The sequence below is a fragment of the Rhipicephalus sanguineus genome, chromosome 9 (assembly GCF_013339695.2).
Source record: "Rhipicephalus sanguineus isolate Rsan-2018 chromosome 9, BIME_Rsan_1.4, whole genome shotgun sequence".
NCBI lineage: Eukaryota > Metazoa > Arthropoda > Arachnida > Ixodida > Ixodidae > Rhipicephalus > Rhipicephalus sanguineus.
In genome coordinates, this window is record NC_051184.2 from 35,930,523 (window position 1) to 35,955,384 (window position 24,862).

General features: G+C 42.3%; 1 protein-coding gene across 1 annotated transcript in view; it reads right to left on the minus strand.

Annotated features, from left to right (window-relative positions):
* Window positions 1-2: 2 nt before the first annotated feature.
* LOC119404982 (flap endonuclease GEN homolog 1-like) overlaps window positions 3-24,862 on the minus strand; it is a 28,842-nt gene continuing 3,982 nt past the window's right edge. The window contains 12 exon segments of the mRNA XM_037671728.2: window positions 3-3,967; window positions 4,783-4,914; window positions 5,810-5,874; window positions 6,928-7,058; window positions 9,044-9,127; window positions 11,542-11,729; window positions 13,908-14,008; window positions 15,938-16,119; window positions 19,291-19,377; window positions 20,889-20,978; window positions 22,320-22,445; window positions 22,447-22,513. Coding sequence (XP_037527656.1) covers window positions 2,634-3,967; window positions 4,783-4,914; window positions 5,810-5,874; window positions 6,928-7,058; window positions 9,044-9,127; window positions 11,542-11,729; window positions 13,908-14,008; window positions 15,938-16,119; window positions 19,291-19,377; window positions 20,889-20,978; window positions 22,320-22,445; window positions 22,447-22,513 — 2,587 coding nt within the window. The 3' untranslated portion in view covers window positions 3-2,633.

Sequence of the window (24,862 nt, forward strand, 5' to 3'; positions counted from 1 at the left end):
CTGTTGCTCATTTTATTATAAGATTGTTTTCAGCTTTCCATTTCATGTCACACAGTGAAACGTAAAAACAGCTTCAAAGGGCAACTAAAAACAGGTTCCAAATATACATTGGTACCTAAATACATCAAAGGCAAGACAAAATGTAATTTTAAATCACTACATAAAATTTGCAACGCAGTTTCTTGGCCTCTAAAAGAAATCTTTAAAATGGCTACAGTCGAAATGCGGCAACAGCAAGCAATTGCCGATGTGTTTGGTCAAAAGATACACAATTAGCAATCACACACTGTGTTTCCAGCAACTCAAAACAAATATACAAGCAACAATTATTGGTAGATTAGGTTACTATGGAACAGTTCTAAATCTTCTTTGGCCCCACACAATCTGTCAAAAAGTTAAGACTAAAATACAGAAAGCTTCAAGTTGCACCACATGAAATGTACAGTTCATACACAAGTCTTAGTGATGTCCAGTCATATCAAATAAAAGAAAAACGCCTCTGGCATTGAAAACTCTACAGTTGAAACCCAATGCCTTTTGTCCTGCCTAAAAGACACACAAGAGAGGATGGAATGTAGCGTGTCCATCGTCATAAGCTGCTAAAATCTCCCATAAAAATGTTTCTTGCGTGAACCACAAATTAAAAACGTTTGCAGTTTGCTTACAGCAGTTGTACCAGCTAAAAAGTGATAAAATAAGGTACTTAGCACAATTTTAGCATTCCCCTCTCTATGCAGAGTAGTGTGTCATAGATCGCATGCACACTGGCAGAAATCTCCGGCTCTCAATAAAAGTTTCTTTCCCATTTATACAAGAAAACATAAAGCACACGATGCACACTATTCACATAGCAACATTTTGCTGAACCACCTTTCTCTTCAATCAATGACTAAGTTTTCAGTTTTCACACATAGCACTGGGACGTTTTGGGTACGATAACGGCATCGACACAAAACGAGGGTTGTAATCTTGCATACAAATGAACGATGGCTCACACTTCCATTATAAATTTGCAGGATCTGTATTTGCATTTTCAGCTGTTGACAAGATGTCCTAATTTTCATTGAAGTGAAGCTCAACGCGTTGCTGCCACCATAAAAGATATTTTGCCGGCAAGATAACCACTCGCTGGTACACAAGAGCTCAAAGCAAACCTCAAAAATTCATAAAAGACATATTTGTTTTTACAAATCTGGTTTACTTCGGATTTATGAAACGAATCAGAAACTGAAAATACAAGTGTTGAGTTCCCCAAAGTATGTTTTACACTATGAAAGCACAGCAAAGATTATGGCAGTAGTCGTTACGGGCTCCGTAATATTTAGAAATTAAAGAACTATCTCATATTGACGAGCAGGCACAGCTCAATCCGAAGGATTAAGCCCATCAATTACTCCTCTAAACAATTCTAATGTAGTTGCACTGGGCGAAAGGCATGAAGGACGAACGACAAAAAGAACTCCACAAGCAGTGATTTGTCCTGTGTGCCTTTCACCCAGAATGTCGTACAAACTAGCCCAAGTTGAAGCTTTGCTGAACGTTAGTCCTCTAAACAAGTTGACACTATTTTACAAGTCATTAACCCCGTCACTCGCAACGTTCACAATTGTAGACACCATAGTAATGCTTAAACTAAGACGCTATTTAGAGAAGATATGAATCCTTCCTTTAGACAGCCTGGAAATCAAAAGCACACAATTTTTCTTGCAACAGCGATGGCTTAAAGCCTGCACTCGTCAATAAATAATGTAACTATATTTCTTCAACACAGTTTGTCTTAGGTGCAGTAAAGTTTCAGTGAGAGCAATTCTGAATGTACTTGGAACATAAACACTGATTTTCAAGATGTGCGTACCATTCCTTTTAGAAATGTCACGGGGAGCATGGTTCCCCAGGAGCTCTACGGATAATGTACTATCAAGTATGTGTTTGACTTTCTTCAGTTTCTTTTGCATTTAATGCCTCATTGGGATTATTACACAAAACAAGCTTTTGTCTGTGAGATGCATGGCTACCAGGACATTCTATTGTTGCTTAAAATGCAGCATGCTTAACACGAACAAATGAAGTGTTACAACGAGTTGGACACAGTAGCGTCTCAGCTGAGCCATGGATATCTCAAGCATCAGTCTAAACCTGTAGTCTGCTTCTTAAGTACCACCAATGGTCTATTAACCCAAACAACCTTGTTCATTATGATCTCCAAACTTATTAACAAAACCAACTAAACATGTTACCTAAAGGCAGAAAATCACAGATATAATTCATAAGGCAAAGAAAAAAGAAATGATACAACAGTCTGTTAGCAATAATGCAAACAGGGCTTTAGATTCATTATACTGGCTAACAAGCAAGAACTTGCGCAATCACCTCTATCTTTTCACAAAACTTGCAAGTATGCATGTTTTGTGAAATACAAAATGTCCACTGCCACAGAAACATATATACATTTACCTTTTGGGCACAATTAGCATATGAAGCATTCCCCCATTGCAATACTATCACAACTTGAGCACTCTTTAACGTCGTGAAATATGCTATTACCAAAGACTCCTGCAGAACAACACAATAGCATCAATCTTTCATATTATACAGATATGACAACAACTCTTCTCCAAAACAGTATCGCGATTTCAGCAATCCTCCTCATCGTCGGATATGACAATGACTGACGATTGCCTATTCTTCTCCGACAGTTCCAAGGACTCACCTTTGGAGTCAAAAAGTGGCGCCGAGCGATCGTAGCTTTTCTCCAACTCCGTTGATTTGGTTCCTGGAGACACGAATGATGCCAGCATGTCATCTGACAGCTTTTCCATTTTAACCTCCGCTCTTTTCAAGTGCTCCTTGAGCACAGGTGTGGACGTCATTGTGTCGTTGAAGCAGAGCCGGCGCCTCCCAGAGCTTCGACGGTCACGTAAACCTTCGGGTTCCACACAACCTGACATCATTACCCCATCGACATCTCCACCTCCCAGTCGATTTGCAGTCGTTTCAGATGGTGACATAACGCTTCTTCGTGATGATAGGCTTCTCCGCTTCGGCGGCGTGCAGCCAATGTCGTTTTTCACGTCGTCAACTTCGCCGTCGCTAAGCTGTATGGATGTCATGAACTCTGCTTTCAGCGAATCAGAGATGGAAAGGTTGAAACTCGCTGGCCAAGAAGGCTTTCTGGTATCGCTCTTCAGGCAATCGTCGTTGGTACTGCAGATGTCCTCCTTTGTAGTGCTTACGGTACTCGCAAAGACCCCGCCTTTATCCGTCGAAATGATACTTTTTGCCGGTTTTGACAAGTTCGAAGAAGTCGAAGAGGTGCTTCTGCTCGCCTCATTGGGGGGTTGTGATGCCAGGTTCTCTGGTACAGATACACCAGCGGGCTTCTGTTCAGGCAAACTTGATAACGAGGCTGCGCTAGACGCTGGTTCAGAGAAGCTTGGCGAGCTATCTGGTGTGATCTTAGCCGATGGGCCATCTTTCCTGCCACACAAGACTTCCTCCACCATAACTACAGAATCTTGCAGAATTGAACCAGATTCAGGAGTGGCAACATGCGTTGGCTCGAGTGACTTGGCCGGCTCTCCTGGAGCAGCGTCGTCTGCTGAACTTGTCGGTTGGGTGGCGGCTTGTCCTTGCGTCGCTCCCGTTATTCTTTGCGACAATGGAATGTTGAATTCGTCCAGTGAGGAGTCGACAAAAGAGTCCGATGGCTTGGCAGGAAACTTTGGCGACCGCTCAAAGTAACGGTCGACGGTTCCAGTGACCTTGGGTGGCGACGACTTTGGCTTCCGCAGTCGTGTTGTGACTGACCGGCTCTTGCCAGCTGGTGAAGATTTCGTCTTTTTTGAAGCAATGCTTGCGGCATTTTTTCCCAGCTTCTTCTCACCCGTGCCCTCGCTTTCGTCTTTGACGACTTGCTGCGACTTTCCAGACGTGACGGTAAAGTACCCTCGTATGTCATTGTTGGTCTCTGTTGAAAGAAATGAATTATTTCAACATTTTTTTTAACGTAACCAAGAGAGATCTTTCCTATACCACTGTGAAGTGCCCGAACACTATCCTTTGTGACGAAATCAAGAGCAGTACGCAAGATATATACGTATAAGTTCTCTACAGAGGGTTGAAAGTCCTTTAATACCCTTTTTGTGGACATTTATTTCACAGTCACTGTACTTGATATAGCTGTGTGCACCGGAGGCCAGGGGGCACGAAGTGTGGTGCCAAATACAGTCTTGCAACATTCAGTACTTTGCAAGCGGCACATGGAAGCTCATATATAAAGTTGAAATGGTCACAAAAGATCTCTGAAGACATTATCTGTGTGTAGAACTGTGCTAGATACCGGCTTACGTGAGCTCTTGGCAGCACTAGCTCCTGTTACGGTGTAGCAATAGCAGTAAAATATTAACCGAACTTGAAATACAAGTCTCAGTGGAAATCATGCAATTTGCGGAAGCGAGCTTTTTTTTAAAAAAATATTACCTTGTGCCATACACCAGGGGCAGCAAGGGGTGTGGAGGTTCATCAGGTTATGCTGCCTCACCTAATCCAAGAGCCCAGACAAGCTTGTGCTAGTGAATAACTTTCTTTACTTAACATTGCCCTCTTACCTGCCGATGTTACTATTTTTTTATATTAAACTTGCTTTTTCTCTCTCGCATGATTATTTTTTACCTTCATAAGCTTTGCCAAAGGCACAATGTCAGCCAATGCAACAGCCTAATGTGCCCAACCATTCCCCAATTATGTTGCACAAATCACTCAGAAAAACGTTTCAACACTCACCATCGGTGACCACAATTTTCTTCTTGCTCTTCTGGCTCTGTTCATCGTCGAATGCCTTCACCAGTTCTGGATAGACGCTCTCAAACAGCTCCTGGGGCTCCAATGTATTTGGTGGCGATGACTGTGCCCACACTGAGAAATTCAAGGAGCACAAACCGGTCAACATGGTTCCACAGCAAAGACAGTTATCACTCCTTCCTTTTCTTGAATTGAAGTGAATCGAAAGCAGCTGTTTGTGTGTCCTGCCTGTACACCTTATCTGCGTCTGCACCTTTTAACGCAAAAATAGTTTTTGCATTCCTTGAATAAGTTGATTAAGCTGATTACTAAGCAGAACCCTGATGTGGCCTCGGTAACAACACATTCTCAAGCAGCGAGTGTCATGCAGTATTTGATAAGTACTACAGCAGAAGAATTTTTACAGTTTTTAGAAAAGTTCACGGCACATATTGCTAGAAAGATGGAGAGGCAAGCGTGAAGCATGGAGAACGAAGTTCCTTGAATTTACAAGTGCACACAGCTTATAGCTACAGTTGGCTTTAGAAGGCAACTAGAACGTGCACTCTAGATTTAGATGCTTGTGGAAGCACAGCCTTCACATTAGAATCGATGACTCTACGAAGCTTTCTTTCTTTGGCAGCCTTTGTGACATAACTAAATATAGAATATAAACAAAAGAAGGGAAAGCGATCAAGGGTCCATTTTTGTCAGACAGAACCACATGAAGCCAAAGGAAAAAACTTAGGGCATTACGTTTAATGTAGGTGTAGTAATCATGAAATAGAGAGAAAACAAGAGTGGATGAAAATATTACTTGTAGCAGGTGGGATGTGAACCCACAACCTCCGGATTACCGTAAGGGCTGCACTCAAGTAAGTGCTGTACTTTCGAGTTCACAGAATCTGATCTTGTAACAACAAAAATTATGCGCACTGCAATGTCTATGCAACGCTGGTTAGCTCAATAATAACTGGGCACACCACCAAACAGCGATTGAAAACACAGAGAAAAGATATTCTTTACTCACGTTCAGTCGCCAGCCATTCGACTTCGTAGAAGTCGGCATTCCTCTGCACTCGTTGCTTCACGATCCTGGACACATGATGAGAAAACAACAACTTCTCAGCTCTGCAGCTATGCTTACTGCTCCTACCGAATCAACATACGTGTGGAAATGGGCAGGCAAATCAGTTCAACAGAAATGTGCAGGAAACAAATGCTAATTTTCCCTTTCATGGTCGGGGATTGTTCTGAGACTGTGCAGAATATTACACGTGCAATGCTCGTATGCACTATGCATGCAAGCATAACGCGAATATTGTGGCTTATAGGTCCCACCGGCAGTGAGCTTTTTTTTTTTGTCCTATCTAATTAATTTTCTTTTAATCTCATATACACTTTGATTGAGTTCAACACTAAAATAATAATGTCTCCCATGCTTTCCTTGGCGTCACACACGTTTTTCCTGGTACAGTGGAACCTCGGCTGAAGTAGCTTCGTGGCCATAAATTATTTCATTATACACGCAATATTCGTGGTAAAAGAAGAGATAAAAATCGGCTCTGACAGAACGGATATCTGGCTTGCACAAAAATCCTAGATAAAATAACGCATTATTATAGGCTTCAAACCCGCTATAAACGAAGGTAATCGTTACCTGCCTCCTTGTGGTATTTCAAACTTCAATTGGGTGGTGCAACCAATCAAATGCACATCTTTTTTTTTTTGCGCTGGATGACCAAAATTTCCAAAATTTTTTCCGAACAATTAGAACAATGTGGCTGTCAATTATCTTTTAACAGTTATCTTGCTTTTTAACTACCTTTCGTGTTTTGAGCCTCTCATGCGCAAAATATTTCTTCATTACAGCCAAAATTGCAGTGGCACTCGCGTTTTCAGTTTCTTTTCAATAAGAATAGATGTAACTGAAATGAAGCGTGACCAACCAAAATTTGCATGCAATTCGCTATAACCAATAATTCGCCACATCAGTGTTCTTTATAACGAGCTCAAACTGTACCACAGTATGAACTGCAATAGCGTGCAAAACTGCTCATAACGTAATGAACATAATGAATTCAATAAAGAAAGCTAGAAAATGATGAGGACAGCAGGAACAGTGGCGGGCAATGTGAAGCACCTTACTTGACGGGTTTTAACGAGGCAACTTCCTCGCAGCTGCTTCCGCCTTGCTCTAGATGACAGCGGGTCAACAGAGGGAAGAGCTTTTCTCGACTTGTTTCAGGCTTCCAGCCCATCTTGGTGAACATGAAATCCTTCAGAGGAGAGAAGGGCACTATACTATTTCGTTTGTGACCACACTGTTTCATGGCAGTGCAGCTACACTGAGCCTCAAGCAGATGCACGCGTTGCTTTTAGCTCTTGCAAATTAACAAATAACCCGAGAAGAACATGCTAAACCGAGTTTTGATACATTCAAGTCTCGTTTAAAAAAAAATACCCCGCAACAAAATGCATCATTGTATCCTACGTTCACTAAATACGCATATTTTACACGCTGATATCAGAAATAAATATTTGAGATCTTCTTGATATATGATAACTTCCTGTTTTTATGCTTATTAAACTGAAATTTGAATATATAACAAATGATCAGACAATACAGTGAGGTTTGTCAGGCAACGCTTATTACATATTCTGCCACGCTAACAAAACCAAAATCAAAACCTTCAGAGGCGGTGTTGTTTGAAAGCAATGCTTTTCACTGGCAACTAGTGATGCAGAACTATTGGTAAATTGACTATCGATAGCCATCGATAGTTTTGAAACGATCGATAGTGTAAAGAAACTATCGATAGTACTACTATCAATAAACTATCAATAGTATTACCATTAGTGCGACTGATAATACGATCGGTAGTACCAATAATACTGTTGATAGTGCTGTGAATAATTATGGTGTTGACCAGATAATGCCACAACATTCGCAATAGCCTATCAGCAATGCTCAGTTTGTTTGATTTTATCTGCATTTTTTTTTACAGCAAAGCTGTTATGGTCGAAGTCTGCCATGTGTCTTACATAGAAAATGATCGCCACCATGAACCAGCACGTGCTCAATGACCGCCCAAGCATTCTGTACAGATGTTTAACAGGAGCTGAAACGGACTCACTGGCTCTGCTGTGATCCAGCCTTTGTGACTTAGTGCAAGCTACGCTAATTTTTGTGAAATAAGTAATTTATTTCCGCTGTGGAAATGCTGGAACATGTTCATCAGTGAATCGACATTCAAAAGTAACCAGTTACACCGTAAAACTAATAAACTTAAGTTTTTAACACATGAAATCACAAAATGCAATATAAATTTGAAGCCGCGCAGTTCTGTCACATGTAACGTCTTCCTTTCCGCTACAGAGGAGCAGTTCTTAATTATCATGTGTAAGGCAAGCATTCTGGAGAAGAAATACAAGCATGACAAAATACAATACAATCAATAAATCAAATCAAAATCAAATCAAATGTCAACTTGCTTGCTCTTTAGCCTGCCCCTCCTGCCTCACCGTACACCATGCACTAGGGGGAAGGGGGTGAGAGACCAAGTTTATGCTGCAATGGGTTTGTGCGAGTGATTTTAAACTATCGATCGCACTATGGATAGTGCTATCAATATATTTTTTTTATCATCGACAGTTCGATAGTGATTGAGCTCTGGATAGTATCGATAGTACCATCGATAGTTCTGCATCACTACTGGCAACTCAAAACAAGTGCTGTTGTGGTGGCAGGACTGTTGATACAACTCTGCAAGAGCAGCCCAAGTTGCCACATTCTGGATGTGCATGCAATGCCTATGCAAGTGGTTCAGCTTGACCATCTCGCATTCAGTGAGCAAACATGGAGATCCCATGTGATGATACCAATTGCACGGTTGCACATTAATGAGTGTGCGAAGGGTGATTGCGTAATTTACAAGTGCGAACATGCTGTGTGTTGGCAAAGCAGGCTGCCAGCCAGCCACTGAAATTGGACTCTCGAAGGCATCACATTTGCGTTACTTTAGCCAATACCTGAGACATTATCCCTGTAATGTACATTAAGCGTAACGAAGATATTTTCTTGTTAGACGCAGCTTCGTTTACAATCAAGCGTAATGAGGCTTTGTTACACTTCGTGGCAAACAAAGCTTCCTTACAGAAAGTAACCTTCCCAGTCTCTTTACAAACTAACTACATAGTGAGGTTACTAAGCACACTGGGTAAATAGAGAATTGGTCAGTAATAGTGCACAATAAACAATCACCTCAAATTTTTTTGCAGATGGAAACTGCCAGTTGCTGTCGATACACTGGATGTTGTCCCGCTCAGTCAGGAACTCGGATATTACCTGCATGTGTGTCCGTTGAAAACTCATTTAGCACAAACTTGACGCAATGCCAAATGCAGAAATGATGTGCTTGCTCAAGCAGCTGTTTCGCACAGGCCCGTAGTGTTAACCAATAAAAACAACAAGCGTGAATAATCCAGAAAAATACTCAAGGTACCGACAAGGGCGTACGCTTGTACTCGTACACTCCTCATGGGTCCATCCAGATTATTTGTGCTTATTTTGCTTCATTTAGTAAGTCAGAATAATTAGCCCCACAGTTCAACCCTTCAAGCCTTTCGAATTGCGCTCCTTTCGTTGAGGAGTCTAGCAGTTGGCTTTCTAGATGCAATTAAGGGCATTGCACGTGTCACATTGAGAAGTCCCTAGAGACCACCGTGCACTCACTAGAACCCACCACTGGCGAATCTCTGATGCATGCTGTATACTTGGCATGATGGCGAGCGTAATATGGCTGTCGTTGTCATTGCTTCACGATCTGAGTGTATAACTGCTTCGATGCTGAGCGTGATGAAAGTTGGGACGCTTACTCAACGTAATTCAACCTGTACAGATAGAAATCAATCATTGGTGGGAATCAACAAAACTGTTTGGGGCTCAAAATACTTGCAGCCTGTCCCAACACAGAAAAATATATATTCATGGTGCCAAGATTAGCTTACAACATAATGAATTCAATAAAGAAAGCTAGAAAATGAGGAGGACAACAGGTACAGCGGCGGACAAAATCACGTGCTCAGAAAACGGCAATGATGGTGGGCAATACTACCTGGAGGCCTATGTACATGCTGCTGCAAGCTAAGATGATGCAGAGCAAAAGTGAATTTCAGTATGTGCAAAGGCATTTAGTTTGCTGAGTCATTTTGTAGTGCCACACCAAACGATTTTGTTGCCCAACAATTTTGCGGTTCGTGTTTTAAAATGAACTTAAAATATGGACACCATATTCATGAAAGATAGAAGATAGTGTAGATACTATATTCAAGACACAAAGCAGTATGGAGAAGTGATTACGCCCAAGTGTTTCAGCAATGCATGTAGAGTCATTTGATGATAAGTACAATGCTTTGTGGCTCAAGGCCCAAATACGGCCAAATAGTGACAGGCAAGTTTTATGAGTCGACAATGAAGTCAAGTAACAACATGCACGGTGCTCACAGATTCAAATGCAGCAATTTAGGGCTAATCACTGCGCATACTTTCGTTTCCACCTTCCTTAGTTCATGTCCGGTCAGTATAATATTGGCTCGCACACTTACATTAGAGCCAACACCCCCTTAATGACCAGATTCACAGCAGCATGACACGGTTATCTCGAGCAAATGCGCATAGCAGTTTGATAGTAAACGTAGTCGCAGGAGAATATTCGAGCACTTCGAATATTCGAACAAATATTGCAGTAGCCGAATTTGCTTCGACATGAATTTATATTATTCGAAATTTCGAAGTATTTGAAATGAACGAATAAACATTTATTTGACCGCATGTAAACACCCTGCAAAGGTTGTTTCACTGCCGTGTTAGGGTGCAATGCAGTGAAACCCCCTCTCCAGAGGAAATATGCGCTGGCGCGAAACCACACGTCAAGGTTAAATGTACAAGTTGCCTTCACCTCGATTAATTATTTTTTGAAAGCTTGTTATACGGGCTTATATGTACTAAGGATAGTAAATTTTTAAATGTAACGTATTTTGCCGCTTATGATTTGCACCCTACTGCTATTCAAATCTTACTACTATTCAAAGTTGCTTCCACTTCACGTCAAACGAAAGAAGTGACATTCGCACATGCCTTGTTCCAATTCTTAAAAATATTGTGCAAGTTAGTTGGGTCATGACAAAAATACTTATTTCATTTTTCATATGTGATATATACTACTTGAACTATTCCATTCGAAATTATTCGACCAAATCTCTGTTTGCTTCGAAATCCTTTTTGAACCTCAAATTTACTATTCGCCCATTTCCAAGTAAAAGTGCTTGCGTCACAAAGAACGTATAAGATACGCCATATCTGCACGATTCTAAAGCGCACTTTTCTTTTTGCTAAACGTAGCCCTCAAATTTGGGTGTCTGCTACAGTCGGACTTAAAATAGGCAACAAGTTTTTTTTTTTTCAATTTTCTTATGTACCTGTACAATCACCTGTGCATTACAATATGGGGCACACCAGAATCGTGCGGATACAGCGCGAAGTAAAATTATAGCAATGACTAGCGAGGCATGCTATAAAAATAAAGGTAGATTGTCAAGGGATGCTGTGATAGTAGAATGTGCCAGAGACAAAAGATCACAAGAAGTACTACTGTCTTAACGGTGTCCTCGTACGCAAGGACCTGAAGGGAGCCAGGCAATTCAATCGGCACCCAGGGGAAACGGGGGGAAAAACGAAAAGGTTATCACGCGGAAACTCACGTTTTCAGGAGGAAACTCGTCGTACTCGTCGAGCGCCTTCTTTCGGATGTCCAGTTCCATCCTCCAGTGGCTTTTCACAGCTTCTGCCTTGTGCCATTTGCACGTGCAGTTGGAGACCACTGACTTTGTGCAGGACGCATCGGTAGAGCACATGTTGCACCCATCGACGCGGTGAGTCTTCTGCGTACCTGGTACAAGCAATAGTGCAGTCTTAAAGGGACACTAAAGGCAAATAACAATTTATGTCAGAGTAAAAGCTCAATGTATGACGTCTAAAATGGCAATATTATCAACAGCAGTGCCCTACTTACCGAGAAATTAAGCTAAACGTATCACATGATGAGCGCCACGAGTGGGACATTTTGGAAGTGACCCCAATGACGTGTGAGAGTCTGAATACAATTAATCACTAGTAATCAAACTAGCTGCAATAAAAAAAGAACCTTCCATGCATCAAGAGACGTAATAAAATGCTGCTTGTTCGTTTCTGTTTGATTCATGGAAAAAAGAACCTCTTTGGCATTGCGATGGGGAACGGCGCGCGTGGTTGAAAAGTTCCGTTTTCGCTGAACTGCACTTCGCCCGGTGCCCTAACTTCGCTCACGCGGTCGCGTCTCAGTGGTAGTTTCGGTATAGCGCACTGCCGCGTGTGTTTTGCACGCTCGTGAAAGTCGCTCTGACAGAAAGTTCGACAAAATACCGCATGCATGTGATGTTGCCAGATGCTCGAATGGTGCACGCCACCAGTGCACGCCACCACGCAGTAAAGGCGGGCAACGTTGGGCATGGCAACAGTGACGTGCGAAATACCGCTTTCAGGCGGGTGATTTCAAGTGTGCTAAAGCGATGCGGACCACTAAAACGTGATTTTATTTCAAAACAAGCACTCCCTTGGCATAAAAGTAGCACTACGAGGTTTCTGGACCGCTATTTCAACAATCAACGTCAACTTAATATTTGCCTTTAGTGTAATGCGTCATCTTGGTTTCAAGCTTTATATCTCGGAAACTTTTTCATATATAACGGTGAAATTTTGCGAGCTTAATCAGAAAGCTTCTGGCCAGTTTGTGCGATTTTGACCCTGTAGCTTTTGTTACAATTTTGTATTTAAGTACCAGATATCATACTGGGGTGTAAACTTAAATGCACCTTTTCTCAGAAACGAAAAACAGTGTGACCGTGAAATCTGGCACGCTAATTCCACATAGTAGTGGCATTAACCCTTATCTCTAAAAACGGGTTCCTACATTTATCTCACAAGAAAAAAAAATATATTGTCCTCACATGTCACGTGCTGTAAGAAAGACTTTCCGATTATTAATTTTTTTCTTCACTATAACTCGCACAGCTTTTCAAAGTTTTAGGTTCAGGCTATTTGGAAGAGATTTAAGTATAATCTGAGGAAATTTCAGCACAATTGGTCAAATAGTTTTCCAGAAAAGGTACATCAAGTTTTGAAAATTTTCAAGAAACTGATCATGAGAAAAATGTGCCTTCATGTTTAAAAACATGTGTGGAAAGTGCTCAACATAAACTAATGACTACGCTACAAAAGCATTACTGCTGCAAAAACTTGCAATCAAAACTAATGATAATGGCAGGAAATGAATATATTTAACTGATTTAGCCCTATTTATTATAAAAAATACATACATGCAGAAATGATGATGGAAAACAATACGTAAACAAGCCCTTGCATCCGTCAGGAGGCATAGTTTCTGTTGCCATTTCTAAATGGCTTCGAATGCTCCTACGCACTTGCCAATCACGGTTTTGCTTTGCAGCATGTGCATTACTTTTCAGTAATGAAATCAAAATATATACTAATCAAGTGAACTAACAGGCTTGACGTTTGGTCATGTCATGTGATTTTCTGTCATGTGACTTTCTTCTCCAAAGTGGTGCCAACTTCTCTGAAAAGAAAATGTGTCTTTTATACGCAATGCAGACTTGTTTTTCGGAACCATCATCCGCACAGTGTTATTCACATCTACCTCTCGACTTATGCGAGTGCCTCTTCTGTGCTTTATTTTCTCCCAAAAGTTATTCATACATTATGAAGACTAATTGACTGATTGATTGATTGCATCAGGTGGGTTGTTTTAACCCTTTGTGGTCCGTTGTAGGACCCCACAATGCAACACAGTTGCAGCGGTCCATGGTCAGGCACTGGTGGACAAGTTCTTTCGCGGTTGATTCGTGCGAGCGTTTTCTCACTACATTATGCGCCATCAGTAAAAGAGTAAGTAAAATTCTATTACTTGAGCTTTGAATCTTTTAGTTTTGGACCAGAATGAACAGAAGATGGGAAAAGGTTTCGGACTGCAAAGGGTTAACAAACGTAAACAACAACACTGGTAACTCACCAGGGTGCTGGCAGTTTCCACAGTGCGATGGCTTCTTACAGTTTGTGTCGAGAGTCTCCTGGAGCTTGGAATACTTTGCATCTCTTGTCCAATCTCGTAGCCTGCATCAGAGGCCCCTTGCCCATCAGAACTCAAGCGATGAGGTCAGTTACAATGTCTGTCTGTCTGTCAGCAGCCAGTGAGTCGCGCAGTCTGTAAACGTAGCTTTTCACAGCTGCCTTCAGAAAAAAATGGCGAGGCTTGCACAAAGCCGCGCAAGGCTTGAAACAGTGACACTGGATGATTCTGAAGACTAATCTGGTTGCTTCTAGATTGTTTCTAGGCCATAGCTAGGTGATGCAGGTTGTTTTTAGGTTGCTTCTAGGTCGTTGCTAGGGTTTAGCTAGGTGATGCTTGGTTGTTTCTACGTTGATTCTCAGCGCAGAGAGGTTCGAGTTACACCACACACTGTCACAGACACCACACAGATGTCCGAACTGCAGAGACTCACGCTGAAACCAAGCGTTCGCACCTCTCATAGATCTACGGGCATGTCGCCGTTGGCGTAGGCCTTCCATCGCTTCGGGGCCGCCGTCGCTTCACAGCAATTTGCTGGGCTAAGTGTTGCCTTCTTCATTTTTAGTGGACCAGGGGTTATTATTGGGACTTACCCAACTTCTGTGGTGCATACCCGTTTATGATGATGATAGTTTTTTGGTTCGTCGGACAAGGAAAGATTTGCGAAACAGCATTGCTGTTAAAAATGTCGTGCCCATTATGCGGAAGAGCCAGGGATTCAACTCTTTGTGCAAATTAACAGGCGGCGTAGTGGATCCTGAGCAGTTATGTTTCGTTCACAACTGTGACTAACTCACCTGCATGCTTAGGCAGCACAGAACGACATCCAATAACGTAGACAGCGCCACATTCACTAACAATGGGCAGGTGGGTAACATACTGCATGTTTATGGGCATTGCAGGGCTAGACACAATGGACGTACAGGTAAACATTTTAAACCTGCACGTGAAGTCCTGCCTAACCCGAAGATGCTTTAATCGACCTATTCCTTTCCCTCTGGAGGTTTTCCAGAAATTGGCCCTTAAAGGGGTGCTGACACTATTTTTCGAACGCGAGTTTACTCTGCCATTAAAATCTCCTGTATACAGAGACGGCTCTGAGCAAGTTTGAAGCTCAGAAAATGCTGATAAGATATTTCATTTTAATATTAAAGTCAATTTTCCCATGGCACACCCACCAGCATCGACACTAGCTTGACGTCAGGCTACAGTACTAATTCTAGTGACTTCACACATCAGTCTGGCTAGTTGTGATGACACCAGGTTGCAAAAATTCCCAAATGGCCGCTTGTGCGTCACCAATGGATAAACGATGCAGAGCGGCCGTGGAAACGTCACGATATCTTGCGCGAGCACAAGAAGGGAAGCTCATACCATGTTGTGACATCAGGGTACAGTAGGAACCGAAACTAGCTTTTCAAAATGTACTGTAATTACTTTTCAGGGTGCACTCATGCTCACTATTACAGTTTCCAGGCTCTTGAAGGCTTGGCCTTTCATTTGATGCAAGCAAACAACAGCTGCAAATTTTCGTGTCAGTATTACTTTAAAGTGCCTAGAATTGTGCTAGATTAGTTCACCTTCTAACACTTTCAATGTTGGCTGTGTCTGCTAAAGTTAAGCCACTGTAGACATGTTCAGGTTAAAGAAGAAGAAGGCTATTTGGGCTAGTTGGTTAAAGTGCATATTGAAAGGGTTTTGCAGCGCAAGCACGGTAGTGCTGAAGGAAAGGCATAAAAGCAAGGAACGGAAAGCATCCCTCTTTCTGTCGTCCCTCCTTGCTTTCCGTTACTCGCTTTTACGCCTTTCCTTAAGCACTACTGTGCTTGCGCTGCAAAACCCTTTCAGTATGTTCAGGTCAAGTCTGATGGTGCATGTACAACGTCAATTCTTATGATTTTGTGTATGGTCTCATAACCCCTTCTAAGAGAATGGGGCCTTGACCCCAGACGATCAGGTTTTCAAGTTCTCACCTTTCAAGGGACCCGGTGTCCCCGAACTTGTTTAGCAACTTTACCGCCGTCTCCTTGCCAACGCTCCGGACTCCGGAAAAGTAGTCGCACCCAGCAAGAACGGCCAGCGCCACAAGCTTCTCGCGATCCAGACCAAGCTTGTTCTCAATGTCCGAGATCTTGTATGACAGAACATGGGGATCCTGCGTGAATGTTTGTACAAACAACCAGTGCAGTGTTGGCAAACAAAATGTCACACAGGTGAAACTAAGGTGAAAAACCATCTCGCTCATTCCGATAATGTACCCTTCCACAAATGCCAAGAACACCACTTTTGCCACGAGAAGATACTGGGAGAACCACAAAATTCACAAAAATGAAACACAGATAGCGACGCCACCTCTGAGTTCCCATACAAACTTGCTGTGACGTCACAGATTTTCACTGTACCTGCTAGGGCCTAAACAGTCCTCTAGTAGTAAAAATGAACTCCACTATATTCCAAGCGAGTCACACACCTTGCATTAAAAGTTCCAGGACGTTTTCTTGAGCCAATCTGGCGAAAACACACACACAAAAAAACAGAGGTTGAAATCTGTGGCTTCGCACATTTCGCTGCCAGGGTTTCGGTGCAAAATTGAACAATGAAACTTTTACCTTCATTTTAAATTGCAGAAAAGACCCCATGAGTGTGGAATTAACAACAGTAGAGCTAAGCATGCAAAGTGTAATGCCAATCTCATGATTTAAATCAAGCTCAGGATGTCAAGAATGAGCCAATTGCTATAAAAAAGTTGAGCGGAGATGTTGGGATAATTAAAGGGGCACTGACATCATTTTTTGGAGGAGAGTTTACTCTGCCATGGAAATCTCCTGTATACAGAGAAGGCTATGTGCAAGTGCGAAGCTCAACAAATACTGATAAGATATTTTATTTTGATATTAAAGTCAATTTTCCCATGGCGCACCTACTGACATCAACACTAGCTTGACGTCAGGCTACAGTACTAATTCTCGTGACTTCACGCAGTCCGACTAGTTATGATGATGTCAGGTACCAAAACTACCAAAATGACCACTTGTACGTCACAAAGACATTCAAAATGACCACTTCTGTGTCACCTACAAAGCCACGGTGCGGAATGGCTGCGGAAAAGTCATGATATCTTGCTCAAGCACGTGACGAGGAGCTCATACTAAGTTGTGACGTCAGGGTACAGTAGGAACCGAAACTACCTTTTAAAAAACATACTGTAATTACTTTTTCAGGGTGCACTCACGCTTAGCACTACCTTTTCTAGGCTCTTGAGGGCTTGACCTTTCATTTGACACAAGAAAACAACAACTGAAAAAATTCGTGTCAGTACCCCTTAAATCTAAGTTTATGCAGTCTCTAGTGTTGAACAAACCTGACTGTACGAAGTCTTGGATGAAAGGCAACTAGCCATTGAAAACTATTCCATTTACATTGTTGGTAACTGTGCTGAAAAAATTGTGTTTCTGTCAGGTATCTGAAAGTACAAGAGATGTGTTGTTTTCTCAAGCTTCGAAAAATGTGCCAACATTTGGTAGCAAGGTATGCTGCATGTCTCAGAAACTTGCTGGTGCTCATGTGTGTGAATACACCATTGCTCAGGCAACAGTGAAGATAAATGTACTAATTAATGGGTTTTACATAGGGGTGTGCGAATATCAAATTTTTCGAATACGAATCGAATACGAATATCCACCTTCGAATATCGAATCGAATATCGAATATCAAAGGAAAAATGCCTCCACAGTAACGATATTTTATTTAACATGTAGCTATTTGAAGAAAAAAAAACATTAACAGCCTGACTGGCAACACAACATACACTGCTATCTCCAGAACACAATGTCCAGGCTAGCACAATGCGCAACACAACACAAGCAATATCACGGCACAATGAAAGTAATGACTAGATGTTATCATGAAGAAATATGAGTTGCTCCACATGATCAGGCAGCAGGCGCTCCCTTCTAACAGAGACAACCCCCCCCCCCCCCCGGTCACTGAAAAGGCACGCTCGCTTGGAACAGAAGTGGCTGGTATAGGGACGTACATGGGGCAAAGCTTTGCCAGAGTGGGGTATCTGAATGTGCCTACAGTCCGCCACCAGTCCCGTGGGTCACTGTCTTTCTTCAGAAGTGGTCCCGCATAGTGAACAAGTGGTAGTGCGGCACGTTACGGCCGCATAATATTGAAAATGTACGTTTACATGATCGCGAACAGCGCTGCACGTCGGAGATGCACCAGCAATAAATCATACGTATTGGGGCGCTCGTCGCAGGCAGATATCGTGCCTCCGTGTACTTACGATGTTTATCGCTCCTCTCGGCAACGTTTTTAGCGATACGAACGCAGCAGAAATGTGGAAGACGAGTTATTTTATGCATGATAAAGAATCGCATATTCGAATTTTTCGAATATTCGAAGTTATCGAATATTCGAAACTTTTCGAATACACGATGTTCGAATCGAATACGAATATTTCGAATGTAATATTCGACGAATAATCGAAACTTTCGAATATTCGCACACCCCTAGTTTTACATGCAAAACCACAATATGATTTATAATGCTTTGTAGTGAGGGACCCCGGATTAATTTTGACCATCTAGGGTGCCCTGACGAGCACCTAAGTATATGAGTGTTCTTGTGTTTTGCTCCATCACAATGTGGCTCCCGTAGCTGGGAACCGAACCTGTGCATAGAACTGCAATACCTTAGTCATTAAGCCACAGTGCCCGGTCACCAACAGCAGTGCTTAACAAGGAAATCAACGATAGCAGCAAATGATAGTGACTAGAGATGTTTACATTGCAATTATTCTCACTGCATTCCTTGTTTCTTTATTTCCTCTGCTCAGCGCCCCTCCCTGTGTTGCGTGTTTATCACTTGCACAAAGGCACAGAGGATGGAATGCGTTCACACAATGTAGGAATAAGTAGGGATCGATAGAAGAGGCGTATGTCCTGTACTGTACAGAAAGCAGACAGACAATCATCACTCGCAACCATCATTCTTCTGCTACCAGGTTATTTTCATCCTTTTCCAGCTACACTCTCATGCGCTAGTTTTCATAGTTTTGTCTAGAGGTCGCTCCATGCCACAGTTCAAGTTTTCACTACTGCAGCGAGCTTCTTGCAGACTGGTGCTGCTTTGTGTATGTGGACTGCAAATCCTCCTTTGGCATGCAGTACACCATGCGCAGAACGTTTCCGCTCTGTACATACTCTCTCATTAGTTTTGTTTGCTAAGCGGAATGCTGTAGCCGGTTTGAGAGTGTTCTTGTAATGAGATATTGGTACAAACGTTCCCGGTTGTATTTCGCGCTGCCGTGGGTTGTTACCTTGTCTTCCATGCAGAGCTTCCGATAGACCGTCTTGGCACCGTAGAGAAACGCGTCGCCATCTTGTGTAATGCAGCCGTCCACCATCTGCAAATGCAGATATACACTAGGCTCAAGCAAAAAACAGACGTTGATGCGTGCCAAGCAGGACAGGTCACACCAGGTGAATACGATGAACAGGGTCATGAACACGAGATCAATCAAACACGAAAAAAAAAAAAACGCAATCAGTTGATAGCTTGCACTTCTCAATGTCAACTCACGTCTTCATTCGTTGCCAGTGCCAACCTTCTCACCTGTTAGAAGAGTACGTATCACAAGAACAGTAAAGAGAAACATGAAACAAGTGCTGACCTGCAGTTGTAAGAGCACTTCCACCGACGAAGGAACATTTGTGCAACATTTCCTTTAACATGTATTTGTCTTCATACACAGTGTTCATTTATCAATACCTTCCAACCTGCCAAGTTAGCAGCTGCATCACACCAATGTCAGCTAAAAATACAACAAACCATTTGAGGAATATGGAAAAAACTTTTGCTGGCATGCAAGTGAAAATACACCTGCCTGAGCAAGCTTTCGAAAACCATCCTTTTGCTTCTCTAAATGAAAAAGCTCTCTTTCTTTCTTTAATTCCAGTAATCTCAGAGACACTGCACGACGCAAGAAAAAAAACCCTTAATATCGGTACTCTTATACCAAGAGAGATGGACAATGCGATGATGAGTGACACAGGCACAGGCACGTAGGCAACGGGGGGCCCGGGCCCCCCCCGAAATTCGTCCAGCCTTTTATGTTCCCGGGCAATTTTTTTTTCTTTTTGCCATGAAAAGACTTTCTTTCGAATATTTAGGCCTTGGGCCCCCCCCCGAAAAAAAATCCTGGCTACGTGCCTGCACAGGCACCAAGCAAAATTTCAATGCCCCTGTCTCACCGTGACAAGGCTGGGAACTGCTAAAATGCACACACTGGAATTCATGCAATTTCAAACAACAGCTTAGACTAGTACCACCATCCTGCATCCGTTGGGTAATGAATGTAAAGCCCTAACCACACGTACGCGATACAACGCGTCAGCGCGTGGCGTGTAAACTCGGCGCCACACCCTCTCCCTATGGAGAGAGAGGGTGCACAGCTTCGTGCAGCCACGCGCCCTCTACCTTCATAGGGAGAGGGCGCGTGCTGTCTACACACCACGTGCTGACATGCTGTAACGTGTACATGTGGTTAGGCTTTAAGAGCGTTTTGGGTAACAATAAAGAACTTTCGTTTACGTGACATATGCGCAATTCACTTGCAGAAGGCAACGTGGCGTGCCTTACACCGGAATCCTAAAGGCTACATATAATGTTGAATTGCACACCATTCTGCATTCCAGTGTCCTTCCTGCAATTCCATCCACCATATGCATGTCTGCTGAATCTTTTTGTACACTTCTTCTACAATCCCTTTAAGAATGCGATTCAAAATGTGTGTCCTGGGTAAATAACTGTCAAGCTTTCACCCTGGCACGAGTTCATCATTGGGGTTTACTATGGATGCATTTTTTTTTTTAGATGAAGAAGAACAAAAAGAAATGATTAAAAAATATATCTCACCCCGTTCTTGTCAAGAAAAGCACAAGTGCCCTCTGCTTCACCTGCGCTCTGCACACAGGGTAGGCCCAGGGCATCAAGCAGCTCTCTACACTGAAATCGCAACAAAGCAAATGTGAAGTCACTCTATGTCACTGCCAGGTCAAAGAAAGAACATATTCATGTTATTATCTTCATTCTTGTGTGAATCAATAGATAACAAAGCCGAGGAAAGTATGTGGGACATTACTTGTAGCTTTTCTTTATTAAAGTGCAGTTGTTATGAGATTGCGGGAATTGAAAGTGGTTGAAAAAAAAAAACTTGTTGCAGGATGGAGCCGAATCCCCAACTACTGCATTCTGCATGCGGTGTACCACCACTTAGCAATTGCAGTGGCTGCTACCCTGTCCCCACTTTCTTAGTGTATTTTCATTCATTCATTCATTCATTCATTCATTCATTCATTCATTCATTCATTCATTCATTCATTCATTCATTCAATGTACCTTACTGGCGCACAAAGGGCATTACATAAGGGGAGTATCAAAATTTGATGCATGATTTATAGGCGTCTCACAGTTATACAATAACAAAACACTCAATAATTATACAACAAAAAATAAGTTTAAGGAAGTTCAAGCATGCAAGATAATAACTATATTACAACAGGCTATAAAAAGTAATGTCAGCTTTAAGAAGGCATACAGTTATGACATTGAGGAGAGCTACAAGGTGGGCTAGTTGGTGTTGATTCATCTTCAAAAGAGCACTTAGTTGACACTGACACAGGACGAAAAAAAATACAGGATATAAGGCAATGAGTGCATTTTGCACTCGTTGCCTTACGTCCCGCACTTTTTTTGTCCTGTGTCTGTGTTAACTAAGCGCTCTTTTGAAGATGAATGCATATAGTTATACAAATCACAAAAAGCATATGCTTTTACACAAACATGTTTGTGTAATCCATGGAGTGCTAGCCAGCACCACTTATGAAGATGACAGTGAATGTGAAACATTCTTTTCACCTAGTGGTGTCACACAGTATGCAAACTTCTTTAGGAGCAGGCAGCTGCATGACCATTAGACCATCGTGTACACCTAATGCCATCCTGCTGGAGTCGAGACCCTCACTATGTAATGAAGACGAAAATTGACAGGGTGGCACGTTTTTCTTTACAATACAGCATGCCAATGGGCCCAGACAACTGGACATTATACCAGGGACCTTGCTAGACTCCGAAAACGATCATTCTGATTAAGAATTGTTTAGAAATAGTTTCTTTGTTTCCTTATTTGCTCGTGATTGTGGCTAGGAACATCGACCTGACAACTTAAGAGAGATGTGTTGGGAACAAGCAAAAAGAAAAAGAAAAGAAGGCTACTCTGCACTACTTTCAATCACAACACAATTTTCATTCCGATTCTATCCTGGCCTGCACCTATGGGTTACTTGCCTGACTCGAAATGGCCTGAAGCCCTCCACGCTGCCTCATGAGCATCCCACCGCTGGACTTTGAACCTTCCCCGCCACGCACCTGGTTCCTCTGCGACAGCGTTTCCTCCTTCACTTCAGGGGGCCGTGCCCTCGAGAACAAAGACCAGCTTGATCCCATAGCCCAGCAGCTTGTTGCAACGGAAGAATAGGTTCCTTCATGCAACAAGAAAACATAGTGGGCAACATTGTACACACTGGAGGCATAGCCAAGAAGAGCTTTCAGTGACAGAACCACACAGGACTGGCAGGAGCACCTGACTCGTCTGTATCAATATTTACATCACATGTCCATCTAATCTTCAAGTATCCGGCTAATAGAAGATTGAATTCCAGCAGAGGCTAGACAGAAGTTAGGACAATAAAAAAATTGGCGAAGCTTGCACAAAGCCAAGCAAGGCTTGAAACAGCAAAACTGGACGAAATCTGAAGACTAATCTGGTTACTTCTAGGTTGTTTCTAGACCTTAGTTAGGTGATGCAGGTTGTTTCTAGGTTGTTTCTAGGTTGTTGCTAGGCCTTAGCTGGGTGATGCTAAGTTGTTTCTACGTTAACCCTCAGCGCATAGAGGTTCGAGTTAAACTACAGACAGTCACAGACACGACACGGATGTCCAAACTCCAGAGACAGAACCTCGCGCTGAAACCCCGCGTTCGCACCACTCGTAGATCTATGGGCTGCTTATTCTAGTTGTAGCTAGGCAGAACTTGGTTGTAGCTAGGTTTTCAGTAGAGTGGGCCGGCAGCTTGTCGAGTTCACTCTTTGGCTTCGCTTCTTTCCACATACCCGTTTGATGAGGATAGTTTTCTTCATTTTAGTGGACCAGTGGTGAGTAGTGGGATTCACCCAATTTCTGTGGCACATACCCGTCTATGATGATGATAGTTTTCGCGTGGTCCGCATGGCATATACCCATAGGCCGCGCAAATTACAGCCAGCCTTAATAGCTTTGCTGTTAAAAAAAAACACCAGGCTTGTGTGGAACACACAGCACAGTCACTGCATAAGCTGGAGGGCCGGCTTCAAGCCCATTGTAAACTCTTCGGGCACCTAGTGCAAGTACTGTCGCGAAGTACCCACTACGCTGTAATTCAAATTCTTTATTTTTTTCCAAATACATTTGGAATGGGTTCCAGGGCTAAAAGCTGCGGTCTGCAGCTTGACAGAGGCCCGGAAACCAAAAACACAAGGCAGGGCTTGACATCGAGGCACACGTGGCGCCCGTCCTTGGTGCACATACTAAATCATGAGCAGAAACATGTCAGTAGCTAACATCGTTGAAGTATATGTAATCAGAACAGTTAACTGTGAAATTTGTGAACAGCGAACAAAACGTTGAGCAGCATTGTTTTTACATAGAAAACAGCAACGTTACAGTAATAAATATAGAACTAAAGGTGATACCGAAATGTAGCTTAATTATATATAAAAAAAAAACATATTGAAAAGGGAAAAATAACCACAGTTTACATCTATATAAACACATGCGCATGCATACATATGCACATATACGCATCTGTACAAATTTAGATACACATGTACAATACATAGGGAAAAAAATATTCACTGCATGAAACACGCATGCATGCACATATATGCACACATACACATCTGTACAAACATAGATGCACATGTACAATATATAGGAAAAAATATTCACTGCATGAAAAACAACAACATGAAGCACAAATGAAGACTGAGCGAGTTATCTGTAAATTTATGCCGAACATAATGTATATATTCCATTACGAATTGTTTTTGCTTGTTGCTTAATGATGAAGTACTCATATTGATGATTTTAAAATTATTTGACGTAGTGAAGTTAACGTGGGTTTCCCTATATCTTTGTATCGATTAAGAATTGATGGCAGGTTGTGTTTCAAGGACTGCAGTTTATAAAAAGTACGGAAACGTGGTATTAACCATAAGTCAGTGGAGCATGTGCGAGGATTACTGTACTGCTGAAGCAATGCAATTGAGGTGATAAAATGCTTGATAGCGGGCGAAGACACATAAAATGAACGCATAATACGAAATGCGTACATCTGATTTATTTTCATAATGTTGTACGACTCGAAATAATGTTCTGTGGAACATTATTTCATGATCATTTCGCAATGTACCCACTACACGTCTGAAAGGCGACCTGTGCACCTACGTAGCTGCACATTTTGCTGCTGCTGGTGACGATGATGAATTATGCATGAGCCTTTTTGGGCAGCTTTGAACCACCCACTCGTTATGCAATTCCCATGGTGTGATGCCTAGTGCAATTGTATACATCTGCCAGGCCATACTACATCTTCCAATGTGATTTTTTGCCTGACATGACGCCTGTATGGGGTCTTTTTCTGAAGAACTTTCAAGCACTAGTTTGGCTCTGTGGTGGAATACTTGACTGCCGAGCAGAATGCCCGAGTTCGATTCCAGCTTGAACCCCAATCTTTTTTTTTCATGCCGCTATGGATACTGGCAGTGGCGGACGACACTGTCACCAAAATCAGCT